The sequence below is a fragment of the Triturus cristatus genome, chromosome 1_2 (assembly GCF_964204655.1).
Source record: "Triturus cristatus chromosome 1_2, aTriCri1.1, whole genome shotgun sequence".
Taxonomy (NCBI): Eukaryota; Metazoa; Chordata; class Amphibia; order Caudata; family Salamandridae; genus Triturus; species Triturus cristatus.
Genome location: NC_140580.1, coordinates 266,837,360 through 266,856,484, shown reverse-complemented (window position 1 = coordinate 266,856,484; position 19,125 = coordinate 266,837,360). Strand labels below are relative to the sequence as shown.

Sequence of the window (19,125 nt, the reverse complement as noted above, 5' to 3'; positions counted from 1 at the left end):
TGTCCTGTACGCTGCTGCTTAGCCAGTCTCAGTGATGTCATGGAATGCTCCCTTTGTGTATGTTAGAGTCAATCTGTCAGCTGCTGTATGTAGGCTGAGCAGCAGGGTTGCTGCTCCCGGTGGGGCTAACTATATTGATTCTACTTATTATGCTGTTTATCCTGTATCTATACCTGTAACTTCTTGGAAAGAATACATTTTCAACTTGGATACAGCTACAACCAAGTTCCCTGCTTTAATTGAATCCCCCCCCCCCCTAAATAACATGCCATCAGCAAGGTCAATGGCTCTAAATGCTCCAGATGTAGACCGGCATCCGCTGCCCGGGGTTGCCGATACACATAGTGCCAGTGACAAGAAGCCATGATGTGCCCACGTTGGCTCCAGATAAAAGTGATTGGTTGGATTTAAAATATAGGGTCACTTTATTGGCTTAGGGTGAATGCCAAATGGATTGATGACCTTATAAAGGAAGTACCTGCATTCAGAAGGTTTGACTGGGTTGAAGGTCCACCAAACAAGTCTGGGGGTACTACATAGTTATACATTTTAACATTTCTATGATGGTAGGTCAAATTAACTTGTCTGTCTAGCCACGCAGCCTTTCAAAGAAGTATTCAGCCACACCCTCTTGATTTACTATTACAAACCAGGTCTTACTAGCATTTTTTTGTGCCCAGGCACATCTGATAGACTTGCTACTTAGAGTGATAACTCTATATGATTTAATATTGACACTGCACAGAGTGATAACTCTATATGATTTAATATTGACACTGCAAATCGCTTTGCTCCCCTTGATACTTTAATGGAGATTGAGTGGCTCTGCTCTGCAGAACTTTTGGTTCCTTGTATTTCTAGCAATGAGGTGCAGGATTGAACTGTAATGAAGCTTAGTTCAATCCAGGAGGATGTACTGATTACTTCAATCATTGCATCTGGGTCTCATCAGAGCAGGCCTGAAGGGCCTCATCATAGGGGACTCAACCATGGAACATTGTGGTTGCTTGCTCAAAGTTGGGAAATGTGGACTGCTTGTCTTTTGTGTCCAATTTTGATTTGTTGTGTTTTCTGAAAAGTTGGTTGATACAAAACTCTACAATTAACGGGTATGGGGGTTGGCAGTTTTTGTTACATTGCGCTTCTCCAGAACCAAGGTGACACTCTGTTACAGCAGTTTATGGTTTCAAATTGGTATTTTGAATATCAATGTTTATAGTAAGGCCTTTGATTCTAAGTCCACAGAGGTAGGAGTCGCCTTGAAGGAGACTCTGTCTCATTTTTTTCTAAATACATTTACCTCTTTTATGTTTGATTTGGACCTAAAAGTAAATGTAACTAAATGTTATATTATGATTAGTGGTCCTAAAACACATAAAAGCGATAAAGCACAGGATAGAAGTGTACCCTTTGGGTAAGGTTGTGTTTTCTAAACTTTCTAGGAATTCCCTTTCACTTAGGGCTTAACTTGGGCCGTTTAGTGAAGGTGAGGTGTGTGCAACTACAAAGGGCTATCGAAAGAGACCTCAGTTTTTCCTTGCATCTATAGCATAACGTTGTGAAAGAAATGATCCATTATATCGCTGTAAGTGCATGCCAGTTGGCCTTTAAGGCGTCGGCATGTGGGGTTGTATAAACCCTCCTTCTCTTCAGAGTGATGCAAATAACTTTATACTCAGTTTGCTGTCACTCCTGCAGGGGACTGCTGGAAGTCTTTGCCATTTAGAAACTGAAATGTGATCTACCAAGGAAATTGTTGAAAAGTTACCGCTATTGCTATAGTTTAAGTTATGACGAACTCCTGAAGCTAATTGTTCCAGATTAATGATAGAAGATTGTATCCGCCCTGGAAAACAGTGCTGAAATCCCTTTGACAGATAGTCCCGAGCAACCAACTCAAATAACAATCATAAATAATAAGTAAGTTCCAATCTTCTTGCTATCAGGTCGATGTATTCTTTTAATCCACAATCATTAATAGTCTCCTGTAGCCAACACGCGTTTCGTCAGATTGATGTGTAAGTATCACTGACTTCATCAGGGCTACAAATTAAATACATTATAACTCTGAATTAAAATATCATATCATTCAATTACTCCCATCTCCTAAGACACTCTGGTGCTCAGGTTCAGGGGACATGTGCCCAAACAGTTAAATCCTCATTTCCTAAAATCATATTTATATACAATAGGAGGGAAATATATCAAATGAATACCAAACTTACATAACCAAAACAAAGTGTTAAGTTCCCGCTGTCAACGATATCCCAGAAGGTTATCATGTGAACATGTTGACACACCTCTTTATAAACCATGTGTGTAGTAAAGATTCTATGTCTTAGAAATTCATGCTCAGGTTCACCTCATTCAATGTATCGTCATGAGTATTTCTAAGGAGTCGTACCTAATCAGTGTAAATTACATTTTAGTGTAACTTGTGACATGTTGTAGTCATTTCTAATATAATCACGCTTAAACCATAGTATGAATAAACGACATCTCACCTCAGAACTCAAATGTGTGATCATGTTGTTATGCTGGTATATGTTCACCCGTAACCAACATAACTACATTCAATACTCACATCATTGTCAGTAATAGTCTGCAGACCATATTTTTCTATTATTTACCCATCATAGATCATCCTCTGGACTGATATAGAAAGTCCGAGATCTCTGTCCTAGTATTATCAGGACACAAACGTAGTATCAAAATCGGTAATTCCCCAAATTACTCAACTTTCTTCACTCTCCTATCATGCGCACATGTTACAGTGCATCATCCCACTTCAATATAAAATCCCAAATTCTCATGTACCTGTCCCGGTATTACCAGGATACAGTCGTCTTAACCGTGCCCAAAATAATCATAATTCTTTGCTACATTGAAAAGCATATGTTATGGTACATAATTCTGCCCCACAATCAAAAAGCCACATATTAAGCTGTAGCATCAACCTTAAACCTAATCATCCATTATCTAGAGACAGAGACTGTCCTCCACGTACCTAATCCAAACTTGTCATGTATCTGTCCTGATGTTAATAGCATATAGCCGTAATGTCCATGGCGAGTTAATCCGTCGCTCTAATTTGATAAGCACGTGTTGTAGTGCATAATTATCCCCCACAATAAAAATCCACATACTAGGCCGTCCCTGCAGCATTATACCTAATCCCCCATTATTCAGAGATCAAAAGTAACCCCCCGTACCTTATAACGGAGAGTACTCCTCGGACTATCCGTCCCGGCCAACATCTTAAAATATACTTCAATGTTTGTCCGCGCTATTATTCAGCTCTTCCCAATGAAATCCGACATTTTGGGCCAACACGTAAGCCTGCAAGTCATATATCTTTAACCCCTTACATAAGATGTCTGCCCCTCACTTCATCACGTTAGAACAACGGATATACTAAGATAGCGGGTGTTACTTTTTCCACCAATAGTTGCATATCTCAAAAGCAAACCTTACTAATATAGCTCATTGTTAAATGTCACAATAATAGCGCATTCATAAACAAACTTCAGTGTTACTAATTATCGTATCCTATTAAACAGGTATTGCCGCCTATACCGTACGCGGATACATTCTAGATATATGCACCATGATCTTGGTTACCTTCTGTACTCGATATTTGGTGGGGCATGGAAAACAAGAGCATAGAGACTTAATTCTAGTACATGTGTATCAATAACCCATATTTAAATTAAACTATCCGTTGTTAGATCTGATAGTCTGCAGATTGTGGGGTACAGTACATATCGAAAAACAATATTCCCTGACTACTAGTACACCGGTAAAATCACTACCCCACCATCAGTATTCTATATCTAACACATAGATTCAACACAGATGCGTGAGCCTGATCTTCAACCTCTAATTCATACTTCCTAATCAAATTTAAAACAGAATTCGAAATTAGCATCTTTCCTTCATTGAAATGGTAAGTCCTACCACAAGCTTGTAACAAGCAGGTTTCATTATTATTTCATACATTTTGGGTTATTCTACCCAATTATACATCAAGTACATCTTTGTTTAGGTAATTTCACATCATATGCAGCCTGCCTATTAACCTATTCATCACACAATATATACTATCTCAAACTAAAAATCCATAGATCATGATTATGTTGCTGACATCATCATTCAATGTGTCCAAAAATACTGCATTGTTGATCCATGTTAAGACTTCTGTCCACAGCTTTCAAGATCATTATCCAGCGGGCCTCACATTGTCGTAACACAAGTTCCCGGTTACCCCTTCTGTGGTTAACTGGTATTGTTTGTAACCCGTGAAATTTGAACTGCAAATGTCTGCCTTGTGATGTGCATTCATTCAGATGTTGGGCAATTGGATATCTCGTATCCCCTTGTTTCACTGCCCTGAAGTGTTCAGTTCAGTTCAGTGTCTCCTTCCCTGGCCTGATTGTATTCCCTAAGTAAATTTGGCCGCACTCACATACGAGTATGTATACCACATATTTCGTCGAACAATCAGTATGTGTCTTGATTTGAAATTTACATGATCCATTATAACTAAACTCTGTAACTTTGTCCAAAGCCAATTTGCACATAGTGCAATGACCACATTTGTAGAAACCATTGTTCCTTGCGTGTAATTATGTCCTCCTTATAGATGGTGTAGGTAACTAGGACTAACTATGTTTCATATTGTATTGCCCTTCTTATAAGTGATACTTAGTCTAGCCCACACAAACGCTTGTAGATCCTTTTCTGATGCTAATAACGTCCAGTGTCTATTGAGTATATTGTATAGCTCATGAGAATAAAGATGATATTTAGTAATCAGTCTAATCGGACCTCCTCTCATGTCTCTACCCACTTTCTTCTTTTCTTTCAGAGTATCAGAACGGTCAAGCTTACATGCTCTGCTACCAGCACTATTGACCACCTCCTTGTTATACACTTGTGTTACAAACTTGTGTTCCATATCTTTTAAGTTCTCCTCAAATGTATGCTCCTGGCTGCAATTCATTTGTGCCCTGAGCATCACCCCAAAGTGGATAGAATTGATTTGACCCCTCGGGTGTGAGCTGCTTGCGTGTAATAAGGAGTTACAAGATATGGGTTTTCAGTGCATTCTACTGTGTATCCGATCTCCAGTCACATATAATTCTACATCCAGAAAAACAAGTTCCGTCCTACTATGAACCATAGTGAACAACATTTTGTGTTTATTGTCATTCAAAAAAACTAAAAACTCTTTAAATTTAAGCATGGTGCCAGTCCAGATCATTATACACTCGTCTATATATCGACCCCAATAGTGTATATCATCCGTCCCCAGATATGCACCGCCTCAAACAACCCCATGAAAAGGTTTGCAAAAGACGGCGCAAACCTTCATCCCATCACGGTCCCCCAGAGCTGTCTGTATCAGTCACCGTTGAAAAGGAAGGCATTATTATCCAAGATTAGTTGCTCCATCTCTATCAACATATCAGAGTGTGCCATGAATCCAATCTGCCTTTTCTCTAAAAAATGTGTCAGTGCTCGTATACCATCCACATGTTTAATATTGGTATAAAGTGAGACCACATCAAATGATACCAATGTCATATCCGGCTCCCACCTCACATCGCATAGCATATTGAGTATATGCTTTGTTTCCCTAATATAGGAAGGTAGATTTGATACAAAAGGTCTCAGGTCTCCACATATTGTGAGAGTTTCTCTGTTGGTTCCCCAATACCTGAAATTATCGGTCTACCAGGAGCAAAAGATAATCCCTTATGCGCCTTTGGTAGAGTATAGAGACACGGGAACCTGGGGTGATCTACTGTCAAGTACCTGTACTCATCCTCAGTCATCAAGCCCAAGTCATACCACTCTCTCAAGTGATCATTAATGTTTTTAGTAATCCCTGGTATGGGATTGCTACATAGTTTAGTATAGCATCTCTCGATACTTAGTTGCATAAAAATCTCATTGTCATAGTCCACCTTTTCCATCACCCCCTTATCCGCTTCTCTGATAATTATGTTGTGATCATTCGAGAGTTCTTTGAGGGCGGCCCTCTCCCGTGAGGTTAGATTATCCTTCACCCAATTTCTTTTGTTCCTGCTCATTTTCTGTTCCCATCTGTCAATATCATGTTGCACCAACCTATGCAAGAAATCAATGCTATTACCAGTGTGTAATTGTGGTGTCCACCTGGACTTCATTTTGAGACCACTGTCTTCACTAAGATCATGGCTAAGTTCCAAATCTTGTAGTAGCTTATGAATTGTGACAGGGTCCTCCTCACGTTCTATAATTGATAGTAAAAGTGCTGTATTTTTTTATATCCGCAGTTGAACACAGCTCAGAAGTCAATTCATATTCATTATTCTCTTTAGTCATGCATTTAATTTAGAATTCTTTTTTAATTTCAACTGTCTTACAAATCTGTACAAATCCACCTTCATGTCAACAATATCATACATTTTAACAGGACAATAGCTCATCTCTCTCCATAAAACAGAAATCATTTCACTTGTTAGTATTTTGTTTGACAGATTGATAACTTTTATATCCATACTTCATTTCTGTTTGTTCCAAGACCTTGTTTGCATGCCTCGCCTCTCCCCTGGGATAATTCCTCCCTCTGCACCCCCCTTCTTGTTTTTCTGGGTCTTTTCCCCTTGGTCACGTGTTTAAATCTTTGTTGCCCATTCTGATCCTCCACACCTCCCTTAAAAAAGCATTGGACTGATTTGAAGTACCCTCTCCAGGGTCCTCATCCCCACTACTAGATATGTTACTAGTTGAGGTCGCACTCTTCTTACTTATCGAAGATGCTCTACTCACTCCTATAGTTATATCTTGTCTAATTAAATGGTCAATCCTCTTGGTAAATGTAAATACTCTCCCATTGAGGTAGTCTGCCTCATCCCTCTTGTGCTTCCTCGCCTTACGTTGTTTGATTTCCTCCTCATGTTTATTTAGAATACCCGCCAGGGTGTCATAATTCTTCTTCGTAGGCTCCTCTATATTAAGATCTGCAATCTCCTTTTCTAGTATATCTATTTCACAGCTAATTTACCTAACTTTCTGCTTGAATTCTCACTAAGAATATTCATCAGGTTATTTGAGTTACCAGTTAGCTCCTTTTCCCATTGTGAAAGGAGATCCTCCTCCAAGTCGTCATACGTCAGGAAGATCGGTGAGCGCAGACCACATGGTACTCTGCCCAACCTCTGATATTGTTTTAACGTGGCCCATCACTGGAGCACTATGATGCTCCAGTTTATTTCAGCCTCTCTAACCTAATACATTTTTGTTTCAATCTATCCTTCTGTTAGTACTGCCGTGGTTCAGTGCTTTATTGATAGCAACCCCTGCACTTAGGTCTTTGAATAAATCCTCCGCTACCTTGTCCCTATCTTTTCTTGTACTCATTGTAATGCAATCCAGACTCCTTCTATTTTCTCAGGGAATATCAGGTGCTGCAGGCCCACAGTCTTAATTTGAACTATGGTGTAGCTGGGCCACTTGTCCAAACCTTGTGAGTATTCCCACAGTAACAGCACGTTTATCAAATGTCGTGGTGCTCCAAGGGAGAGAGCTGCCACTAACGCTCTCACAATAACTGAGAAAATCCAGTTCTCACAATAGACAGATGGTCCCAAGCAACCAACTCAAATAACAATCATAAATAATAAGTAAGTTCCAATCTTCTTACTTTCAGGTCGATTTATTCCTTCAATCCACAATCCTTAGTAGTCGCCTGCAGCCAAAACGTGTTTCGTCAGATGGATGTGTAAGCATCACTGACTTCATCAGGGCTACAAATTAAATACATTATAACTCTGAATTAGAATATCATATACTTCGTTATGTAAATCAAACATTTTCAAGGCTTGGTGTTCCTGAGTATTTAAAAAAACCTGATACTATAGATGGAATATCTAAACAGTACTTAAAATTAGTTTATCTAAATTACTGTCCCAGACAGCTTAAGTCTAGTGATTTACAGAAAAGTACTGTCTGCTTCTGTCTAAATACATGCAAAAGCAATTTTTGGTTCCATAATTACGCCAAGTTAAACTTAGACAGTGTAAAATTGCTTTATTATATTTGCAGTGGTGTATAAAATTTGAATCTGAAAGAAACACGTTAGTTAGATTCCTCACCTTAGAATATCCCCAGGCGTCAGACTGGATCCGGAAGATTTTTCGTCAGCAATACCCCTTGCGCGTCGCTAGGCGTCGTCTGCGGCTCCGCGTCCGTCGTCGGCGTCGTGCGCCGGAATGACGTCGTCGGAGTACTTAGACGCCGCCCTCGCGCGCTGACGTCAGTTCTTCTTTTTTCCGCGCCAGTAAGCGCAGATCCGGGAGAGCTACCCCTTTTAGTCTTTTTTGACTACATTTTTTGATCCTTTTTGATCTTGTCTCGACTCCGGTGCCGGGTTTTAAAGCCTGTACTGACTGTAACTGCTTGATGTCGGTTACGGATCATCACCGCCGGTGCCTTTACTGTTTGGGCCTCGACCACGACGCGGAGTTGTGTTCGGACTGCAAGGCCCTGACCTCGAAGGCTAGACGGGAGCGGTCCTGTAAGCTCCTCGAGATTCGCCACTCGGCTCCGTGCCCCTCTTGATCCCGGTCCAGGAGGAGGTCCAAGGATCGGTCGCGGAGCCGCAGCCGACGTCATCATCGCTCGTCTGGCTCCAAGTCTTCGGGTAAGTCGAAGCACTCCAAGAAGTCCAAGAGGTGACACCGCTCTTCGGACTCCCCTCGCCGGTCGCGCGACTCGGCCGAGGGTCCGGGTGGTTTCACCCCCGCGGCTCCAGTGGAGCCGCAGGCGTCGCGCAAGTCCCCACACCCGCCGGTCCCTGGGACTGACGCGACGCCGGCGGAAGTCAGTGCCTTCCTCTCGGCCATGAGGAGCCTGGCACCGCCGTCGACGCCCGCTGGCACGCCTTCGGGCCCCGCGGACCCGACTGGGCAACCTTGCATGCCGGCGGCTCTGGCCCCGGCGCCGTCGCCGGCCCCGACGCCGCAGGTCCCCGAGGGACTCAACCCCGAGTCCCCGTCGACGCCGGTCGACCTCGTCACGCCTCCTCCGCCGGCGTCGACACCGGTTCTACCCCCGACGCCGGCTCCGCTCGGCCTCGAGCCCCAGTTCAGCCCCGCTCCGGATCCGGCGCCGTTACGGCGTCGATGGACGCCGCGTACGGCGCCGTTAGAGACACATTATGTCTACTGTCCGGCTCCGATCCTTCCTCCTGTTTACCAGGAATCGGATGACGGGGGCCAATGGGAGGGGTCCGAGGATCCTATGGCCGATCAGGCTCAGCTGTCACAGGACTGGGCAGATGAACTGGGGGAGGCCAGTGGTCTGGATATCTCGCCAGACACTGGATTCATCTCTCCTGTGAGTTCGTAGGAGGGTGCTGCTTTCTCTGTGGTGCTGCGCAAGACGGCCGCAGCCCTTGGGCTCGAGCTGCCTGCCGTGGCTGTGAGGACTAACGTCCTCACCGAGGTGCTTCAGTCTGCAGCAATCTCCACTGAGCCTCTGCTGCAATTCAATGAGGCCCTCATCGACGTTCTGCAGGGCACCTGGTCCAAGCCCTCCACAGTTTCTCCTGTGGACAGGAACGTTGCCAGGCGCCACCGCCCTGCTCCGGGCAACCCCAGTTTTCTGTCCCAACACCCCACCCCCGAGAGCCTGGTTATCCAGGCTTCTACCTCCCAATCCTCCTTCCCGACCGCCCCGCCGGACCGGGATTCCAAAAGACTGGAACAGTTTGGCAAAAAGCTGTTCTCCTCCCTTAGTTCGGGTCTGCGGTCTTTAAACACCGCTTGTCTTTTGGACTCTCTGTGGGATACGGTGGAGGACGTGCTGCCCCTGTGCTCGGAGGAGGCCCGAACACGACTTACCCAGGCTCTGGCCGATGGGAGGGATGCAGCACGACATGCAATCCGATGTGGGCTTGACACGACGGACTCGCTGGGTAGGGCGATTTCTACCACGGTGGCGCTTAGACGTCACGCCTGGCTCCGGTCCACGTCTTTTTCGGGGGATGTCCAGAGCACTCTCATGGACATGCCCTTTGATGGCACTCGCCTTTTTGGTGAGAAAGCGGACAGTGCGCTGAATCGCTTTAAGGACTCCCGGGCTACGGCCAAGTCCTTGGGCCTCTCGCAAACTTCCGCTTTTCGCCCCTTTCGTGGCCAAGGAAGGGGCGCCTCCTCACGTCCGCCTAGCCACCAGCCGCAGACCCAACCTGCGCGCGGTCGCGGACGTGGTTTCCGCCGAGGCGGTTCTGGAGGCCGACGCGGTCAGCCCACATCCACCCCGGCAGCATCCGCCTCCAAGCCTTCCTAGTCCGAGCTTTCCGGCCCATTCCTCGCCAGTGGGCGGCAGAGTTCGCCATCACCTGCTCCACTGGCGTACCATCACTTCGGACAGGTGGGTGCTGCAAATCGTCCGAAGGGGCTACTCCCTCCCCTTCGAGACGACCCCTCCAGCCATGCCACCGCAGCACCACCGTATCTCGGAGGATCATTTGAATCTTCTGCGAGAGGACGTTTCGGCCCTCTTGGCCAAAGAGGCCGTCGAGCGCGTTCCGAGCCCAGAAGTAGGTCGTGGTTGTTATTCCCACTACTTTCTGGTCCCCAAGAAGGGCAAAGGGGGCCTACGCCCTATCTTGGACCTCAGGAACGTCAATTCCTTCCTCCGGAAGGAACGGTTCAAGATGTTGACTTTGGCTCAGGTTCTAGCTGCCCTCGACCCTGGAGACTGGATGGTAGCGTTGGACTTGCAGGACGCATATTTCCACATCCCCGTCCTGCCGGCCCACCGGCGTTACCTGCGGTTCACGGTGGGCTAGGAGCATTTTCAGTTCACCGTGCTCCCCTTCGGCCTCACCAGTGCCCCTCGGGTGTTCACGAAAGTGATGGCGGTGGTCGCAGCTAATCTGCGCAGATTAGGGGTTCCAGTCTTTCCCTATCTCGACGACTGGTTGTTGAAGGCGGGCTCGCCCCAGGCAGTCGTCTCCCACCTCCAGACTACGGCGGATCTCCTGCATTTGCTGGGGTTTTCCATCAACGTGCCGAAGTCACACCTGAGTCCCTCTCAGCGGCTCCTCTTCATCGCAGCGGTTCTCGATTCGGCGCAGTTCCGGGTCTATCCGCCGGAACAGCGGGTCCGGGATATTCAGGCCCTGATTCCCATCTTTCAGCCTCTATCCTGGGTTTCGGTCAGGCTTGTGTTGCGGCTTCTGGGGCTGATGGCCTCCTGCATCCTACTAGTGCATCACGCCAGGCGACGCATGCGGGCTCTGCAGTGGGACCTGAAGTTTCAGTGGGCCCAGCATCACGGAAACCTGTCTGACCATGTCTTGATCTCGGAGGGCACTGCACAGCAGTTGCAGTGGTGGCTCACGGACCGCGATTGGGTCATGGGCAAGAGCCTCTCCCTTCCCCAACCGGAGCATGTCGTAGTGACGGATGCGTCCCTCCTGGGATGGGGTGGCCATATGGGAGAGGCGGAGATCAGAGGTCTCTGGTCTCCGGCGGAGTCTCGTCTCCACATCAACCTGTTGGAGTTGAGAGCGATCCGACTTGCACTGAAAGCCTTCCTTCCCTCTGTCAGGGTAAGTGTCGTGCAGGTGTTCACGGACAACACCACCGCCATGTGGTATTGCAACAAACAGGGCGGGGTGGGGTCGTGGACCCTTTGTCAGGAGGCTCTGCGCCTCTGGACATGGCTGGAACACCAGGGCGTCACCCTAGTGGTTCAACATCTGGCGGGCTCTCTGAACGCCAGAGCAGACGAACTCAGCCGCCGGTACATGATGGATCACGAATGGCGTCTGAACTCCGAGGTGGCACAAGGTCTCTTTCAGCAGTGGGGAGAGCCTTGGTTAGATCTATTCGCCACCGAAGAGAACGCGCAATGTCAGCAGTTCTGCGCGTTGGAATTTCCAAGGCGGCACTCGCTCGGCGACGCTTTTCGTCACGAGTGGAGTTGCGGTCTTTTGTACGCCTTTCCGCCTATACCACTTCTGCCCAGAGTGCTGAAGAAGATCAGGCGCGACCGGGCCCAAGTCATCTTGGTGGCTCCGGACTGGGCACGAAGGTACTGGTATCCCGAGCTACTCAGTATGTTGACCGATCCTCCGATACGTCTGCCCCTTCGGGAGGATCTTCTGTCGCAGCAGCAGGGGACGGTCCTCCACCCGAACCTGTCCAGCCTCCACCTCCATGCGTGGAGATTGAGCGGCGGCAGTTGATGCCATTTGACTTGCCTCCTGAAGTCTGTGATATCATTCTGGCAGTCAGGCGTCCCTCCACAAAGACGGTATACGCCTGCCGGTGGAACAAATTTGTGGCATGGTGCACAGCAAAGGCTGTGGATCCCCTTTCCGCCCCTCTTTCTGAGGTTCTCCTCTTTCTTCTTCCTTGGCCCAGCAGGGCTCTGCCTTGGGCACCTTGAAAGGTTATCTTGCTGCCATCTCTGCCTTCTTAAGGCTTCCTGATCAGCCTTCTCTTTTTAAGTCCCCAGTAGTTACACGCTTTCTAAAAGGCATTACGCAATGTAATGCCCTTTTGTAAATCCTCAGTGGGACTTGAATCTTGTTCTCACATTTCTAATGTGCGCTCCCTTTGAGCCTCTTCATAATTGTCCTCTTCGTCTGCTGACGCTTAAGACTGCTTTTCTGGTAGCCATCACCTCGGCTAGACGGGTGAGTGAGCTCCAGGCTTTATCATCAAAGCCTCCTTTTCTATCTGTTCATCCGGACAAGGTTGTCCTTCTGCCTCGTCCCTCCTTTCTTCAGAAAGTGGTGACCCCCTTTCATCTTGGGCAATCTGTCACCTTGCCCACCTTCTTTCCGCCTCCGCATCCTTCCAAAGAGGAAGAGAGGCTCCACCGTCTGGACCCAAAACGTGCGCTCTCCTTTTATCTGGACCGCACAAAGCAGTTCCGGGTGGACGACCAACTTTTCATTGGATACGTAGGTGCTAAGAAGGGGAAAGCTGTGCACAAACGGACCATCTCTCGGTGGGTCGTTTTGTGCATCAAAATTTTTTATTCCTTGGCAAAAAAGGACCCTCCTGTTGGGCTGCGCGCCCATTCTACTCGGGCCACAGCGGCTACTACTGCTTTGGGACGGGGTGTCCCTTTGCAGGACATCTGTCAGGCGGCTACGTGGGCTTCGCTCCACACGTTTGCCAGGCATTATTGCCTTGACAGCCAAGTCCGGAGGGATGGCTTCTTTGGCCGTTCTGTCCTCCAGGACTTTCTGGTGTGATCTTGGTTCGCAGACCCACCACCGGGGTTGGTATTGCTTGGGTATCTATTCTAAGGTGAGGAATCTATCTAACGTGTTTCTTTCAGATGAACAAGTTACTTACCTTCGGTAACGATGTATCTGTAAGAAACATTAGTTAGTTAGATTCCTCACCGACCCACCCATCCTCCCTGTTCTGCGAACTGACATCTAGGTTTAAGGCTATCCCTTTCAGGGCCCTATAATTTTTTGGCACCAGTGTCGGTATCTTGCATGGCTCTGCGTTCCTGGCGCGGAAGGCTATGTACAAGAACTGACGTCAGCGCGCAAGGGCGGCGTCTAAGTACTCCGACGACGTCATTCCGGCGCACGACGCTGACGACGGACGCGGAGCCACAGACGACGCCTAGCAACGCGCAAGGGGTATTGCTGACGAAAATCTTCCGGATCCAGTCTGACGTCTGGGGATATTCTAAGGTGAGGAATCTAACTAACTAATGTTTCTTACAGATACATCGTTACCGAAGGTAAGTAACTTGTTCTTTAGAGTCTTACTAGTAAGGAAAAGCTATGAAGAGTCATAATGCCATAACCTCTGTATTTTACTTCTTCTTTTGACCGAAACTTTTTAATTGTCGTGTATCAGATATGTATATTTTAAAATTTGTTATTTATTGTATGATCGGACACTTTTATGGCTCTTACACTAAATAAAGTTTTATTAATTGAATTGAGTCAGTCACCTAGTTAAGAGAAGATATGGATATGAAGCAGGAATTTTAAAATGTGAAGGAGGACCAAGTACGATATTTTCTAATGTTTCATAATTTTATTTTTTTAACTTAATATTACACACGAATCACACTAACAGGGTATTTCGCCGCTACGGATAAACAGAAGCAGCAGGACTAAAGGGCAAAATTAGAAAAAGTAAGGCTTTAGTAATTTTTCGTTTTTGGTGTAGTCAGTGCAGGGCAAATGATTCCAATAGGTAGGTGCCAAATACGAAAAGGATCTGCCTCCGCACCTTAGGCATCAGATGGTGGGAATGGGATCCAATGATCGCAGATTCCTAGTAGGAAGATTGCTATTCAAGCTTCTGGTGTAGATAGCTTGGTCCTTTCCCAACTAAAGCTTTATGGGTAAGGCAACAAATCTTAAATGTAATTCTCTTTCTGATTGGTAGCCAATGTAGCGTTCTTAAAGGAGGGGAAGATGCAGATTTTAATGGCAAATTACAGATAAGGCGTGTACCCGTGTTTTGTACGAACGAAGGTTAGAGAGTAATGCCTCATTGGCAGATGCTAGAAAAGCATTACCGTAATGAAGGCTGCTAACAAAAAAAGAGACTGTACCAGAGATTTCCTGGCTGCAAGCGTAAGGAAAGGAAGTGTTTTCCTTAGTAAGTGCAACATGTGAAAGCGGGTACTACCAATAGACATGTGGTCATTGCCCCAGTGAACTGCATAACAAACGGACAAATAAAAGCATTACATTTACTTTTTTGGTATGCTGTGCTTCAAAAGTTGTAATCAATGTGACAGTATTCTACATTTTGTTTATTTTGCAGTTCTTGAGGTGTTTTATGTTTAAATTGCAACTTCAGTGCTAAGCCAAAGTGACTGCAAATAACATGTTCATACCTAACTTTCTTTGGAATTATTTCTACAGGGAACTTCCACTTCAGAAAGGCGATGTTGTTTACATCTATAAACAGATTGATCAGAACTGGTTTGAAGGAGAGCATCATGGACGAGTGGGAATCTTTCCAAAATCATATATAGAGGTAAAGCAGCTGATTTACTAATCAAGGATACAACGATAGTTACTGAGTTTTCTCATTATACTCAAACATGATCCTTTTTATTCAGCTACTTCCACCAACAGAGAAAGCCCAACCCAAGAAACCATTACCTATGCAGGTACTGGAGTACGGAGACGCCATTGCGAGATTTAACTTCAATGGTGATACTCAAGTTGAAATGTCCTTCAGAAAGGTAATAATTTTGTTTCCGATTCCTTATCACATGTAATGTGTTTACACATCTTTGGAAACTTAAGATTTTATAAAATGTAATAATGATGGACATAATGAATTGACACTTATGAAAGTCAAAACAAATATACCACTACAGAGACACCAAAGCGAAATCAGAAGTCCATCACTCCCCATCTCCCCCTACCAGGAAAGAAATCTCAGGATGTCAGTATAGTTTTAATTTTCGGCTTCACAAACATAGGCGACACTGCAGTCCTCAGTATACAGTAGAAAGCCATAATGGAGTAACTTAAATGTTAGGAAAAACTATACTTCTTAAATTATATAAGAATAGTCCCACGAGAAAAACTGTGCAGGTAAAAGCCTCCATCCAATGAATGTTGTATACCTGCTGACTTCAGGCACACCCCGATCATCGTATATGGTGAAACAGGTTGAGCATTAGTTCTATTAACTACTGATTTGATTAACTCTTTTTACCTTCCCTGGTCATTTGAATTCTAGCAAGACACCAGAAACCAAAATCAAAATTGCAAACTCTGAGCCTTTCTGAGGCAGGATTTCATGCAACATATGACGTGATTCACTCACGCTAGAAGAATTATAAAAGTTTTCAGATTTATCACAGCAAATGGAATTCAAACAAATAGACGTAGATGCTGTAGTTTGGGAACAGGAATGAAGCGATAGTGAGCACATTTTAAAGCTTTCAATAGCTATTTAAATAGTTGACCACACTTGTGTCACAATTCAATCTTCGAGTATCAAATTTAGATTTAATTCACTTCATCCAGAGGAGGAATAGAAAGCTCTTTCTAAAAGTAAAGATCCTTAGTCTTTGCATTTAATACTTGCACTTTTGTTAACATGACAGTACTAAGACAAAGGAAACCAGGCAAACTGGTACGGTTAAGAAGAGCATAAGAACTGAGCTGAAGTTAATGGGACTCTGATAATGTGTTAGGGGGAAAGGTGAAAGAATGTTGATGTGATTAAAAGGGATCTGGGAATGCTACATGTCATGGATGAAAGAAGAGTGGCATGGTTGTGTGTGACCAGTTTTTAGCAAAATAGCTACTTTTTTATATTTTATTTTTGTATTATTTATATGGAGGTTCAGTAAAAACTATAAGCATCCTTATTAACATTTTTTTTTATAGTCACATTTTTTTTTTTGTTAAATCTTTTTTATTGGTTTAATGACAGAACATAACAAAAGCAGGTCACAAAAGACAGGTCTTAAAAGTGCATTCACGTCTGGGTATAATCACATTTTTATTGTTTTTAAAACACATAAAACAAATCAGCAAATACACGGAAATCATTGGTTTGAATTCATTCGTAAAAGCAGTTTAACCCACCATCGGGACCCCCAGAAGACATGCACATACAGGAGAGGGGACCGGGTTAATCGGGACCCTCCACATTTCCCAGCCACTTCCCCCACACTCTACGATATTTCTTGGCACACCCCTTGGCCATGTAAAGAGTCTTCTCCTTGGTCGCGCACCAGTCCACCCCTCTGCGCCACCCCCCAGATCGTGTGGGTCGGGGCTTTTCCAGGCCGCTGCTATATCCTGTTTGGCCACCATCATAGCAGTATTAAAAAATAACTTTTCATTTCTGGACCCATCCCGCCCGTCCGTGATCCCCAACAATGAGTGCCGTGGATCATGAGAAACCTCCCAGCCCAATACCTCTGTTAGCTCCACCTCAATAGATCCCCAGAAGTGTTCCAGGCGGGGGCACGACCAAACCATATGGAGGAAGTCAGCCGGGGCATGAGTGCATCGCGTGCATGACGCATCTGGGTGCAAGCCCGCTCGATAGAGGCGCAGGGGAGTGATACGCAGCATGTAGGTAGAGAGTTAATCAGCTTGAGTTTGGCAGAGACGGTAACTGTTCTAGGGGCCATGAGGGCATCACGCCAATCCACCTCGTCAAGCGGGCCCACCCATCCCACCCATTGAATCCTCAACTTATCTAATGAGGTGGGGGTGTTATTAACTAGGGAGCGATAAATGCGGGAGACCCCTCCCTTACCTAAGTCACCCATCATCGTCTGAGCCTCAGAGGGGCTATATTCGGGGAGCCTTGTGTCATCCGCAATGTGCCTATGGAGGGCGTGTCTCAGTTGCAAGTATTTATAGAATTGGGACGAATGTAGGAAGTAGCGGGTTTGGAGCTCCTGAAAGGACAGCATATGGCCCCTGGCCCATACGTCCCCTAGCTGTGAGACGCCAATAATGTCCCAAGTTTTAAACCCCTGTAATCTGCTGACCTCCCGGAGCCAAGCCCCGTACCATAGGGGAGTACACTGGGTCAGCCTACCTCTCCATCCGGTGTGCCGCAGCGAGGCCTGCCAGGCCAGTAGCACGGAGCGAGTCACATCAGGCAATCGGGATGAGATGGCCCCCCCGTACATCATGGCCTGGATGTTAGCCAGACCAGCCCCCATTGAACCAGTCGTGGACTACCAAAAGGCGTACCGCCAAGAAGTACAGATACAAGTGCGTCATCCCCATACCCCCATCGTAGGAGGGAATCCGGCAAACAGACAGAGCCACGCAGGCCTGTCCTCCAGTCCAGAGAAATTTGGTGAGTAGACTGTCTAGCTCCCGGAACCAATTCCCGGGGAAACAAAAGGGGGTGTTCTGTAGAACGTAGAGGAATCTGGGGAGGATCATCATTTTATACAGAGCCACCCTTCCCAGGGGGTTTAAAGGCAGCGCCTTCCATTTATGGAGATCATCCTTGGACTTCCGAACCAGCGGAGCCACGTTGAGGGACCAGCCCAGCTCGGGAAGGAGGGTAATCCATATCCCCAGGTATTTAAAGGATTGACGCCAAAGTGGTATGGTGGACTGCCAATCAAAGCACTCCCTAGAAAGATGCAGGGGGATCAAAACAAATTTCCCGGGATTTAGCCGCAGCCCTGAGGCCTGCTCAAAAGAGCGCAAGATCTGGAGGCAGTGTGGCCCTGAAGAGGCTGGGCCTGCCAAGAAGACCAGGACGTCGTCTGCATACAATGCGATCTTGTCCGCTTCAGTGTTGGGCCACTCCCATCCGTGGAGACGATCCTCAGCCCGCACCAGGGAAGCAAGGGCTCCATCGCCAGGACGAAAAGCAAAGGAGAAAGAGGACACACCTGCCTAGTGCCACTGGCGATGGGGAAGGCCTCTAACAGTACTCCGTTTACCAGCACCCGTGCTCTCGGGTGAGCGTACAGGACGCGAACCAAGGAACGGAAGTGGGGCCCAAACCCCATCACGGCCAACACATCCTGTAGGTACGCCCAGTCCATCGAATCAAACGCTTTTTCAAAATCTATGGAGAGGAGCACTAAGTATGGGGTAAGCAGGTGCCGGTGGGCAAGAGCCAGCTGCAGCCTCCGGAGGCAGTGGCGGGTCCCACGCTGAGGCATGAACCCGCATTGGTCCGGGTGTACCAGTAAAGTTAAATAGGGTTTTAGTCGCTGGGTCAGAATGGAGGCATATAACTTAATCTCAGTGTTGAGGAGGGAGATGGGACGGTAATCTGCACATCTACTGGATGGCGGCTGGGATTTCGGGAGAACCACAATGGTGGCAATGTCCGTCTCCCGTGGCAAGGAACCTCTCTCCACAGCCTCATGAAATAAGTTGGCCAGGTGGGGCACCAGGGTTTCCCGGTATGCCGCATAATATTCCAGAGGGAGGCCATCTGGGATTGCCTCTTCTATTTCTTTCAGTGAAATGGGGCGATCCAAATCTTTCTGGGCAGCCTTATCCAGCCTAGGGAGCTGCACCCTACCCCGGTCGAGGAGAGCTGAGATGGACAGCTCAGGGGTGAGCGCTGTATACAGCCTCCGGTAGTAGCCAGCGAAGGTGTTGGCCATTGC

General features: G+C 46.5%; 1 protein-coding gene across 44 annotated transcripts in view; it reads left to right on the top strand.

The window, feature by feature from the left end:
• Nucleotides 1-19,125, top strand: part of SORBS1 (sorbin and SH3 domain containing 1) — a 1,103,390-nt gene that overhangs the window by 1,012,332 nt on the left and 71,933 nt on the right. For all 44 annotated transcript variants that reach the window (XM_085603602.1, XM_085603630.1, XM_085603622.1 and 41 more), the window contains 2 exons: nt 14,918-15,032; nt 15,118-15,243. In XM_085603602.1, the coding sequence (XP_085459728.1) occupies nt 14,918-15,032; nt 15,118-15,243 (241 nt within the window). The remainder of the gene's footprint in view (nt 1-14,917; nt 15,033-15,117; nt 15,244-19,125) is intronic.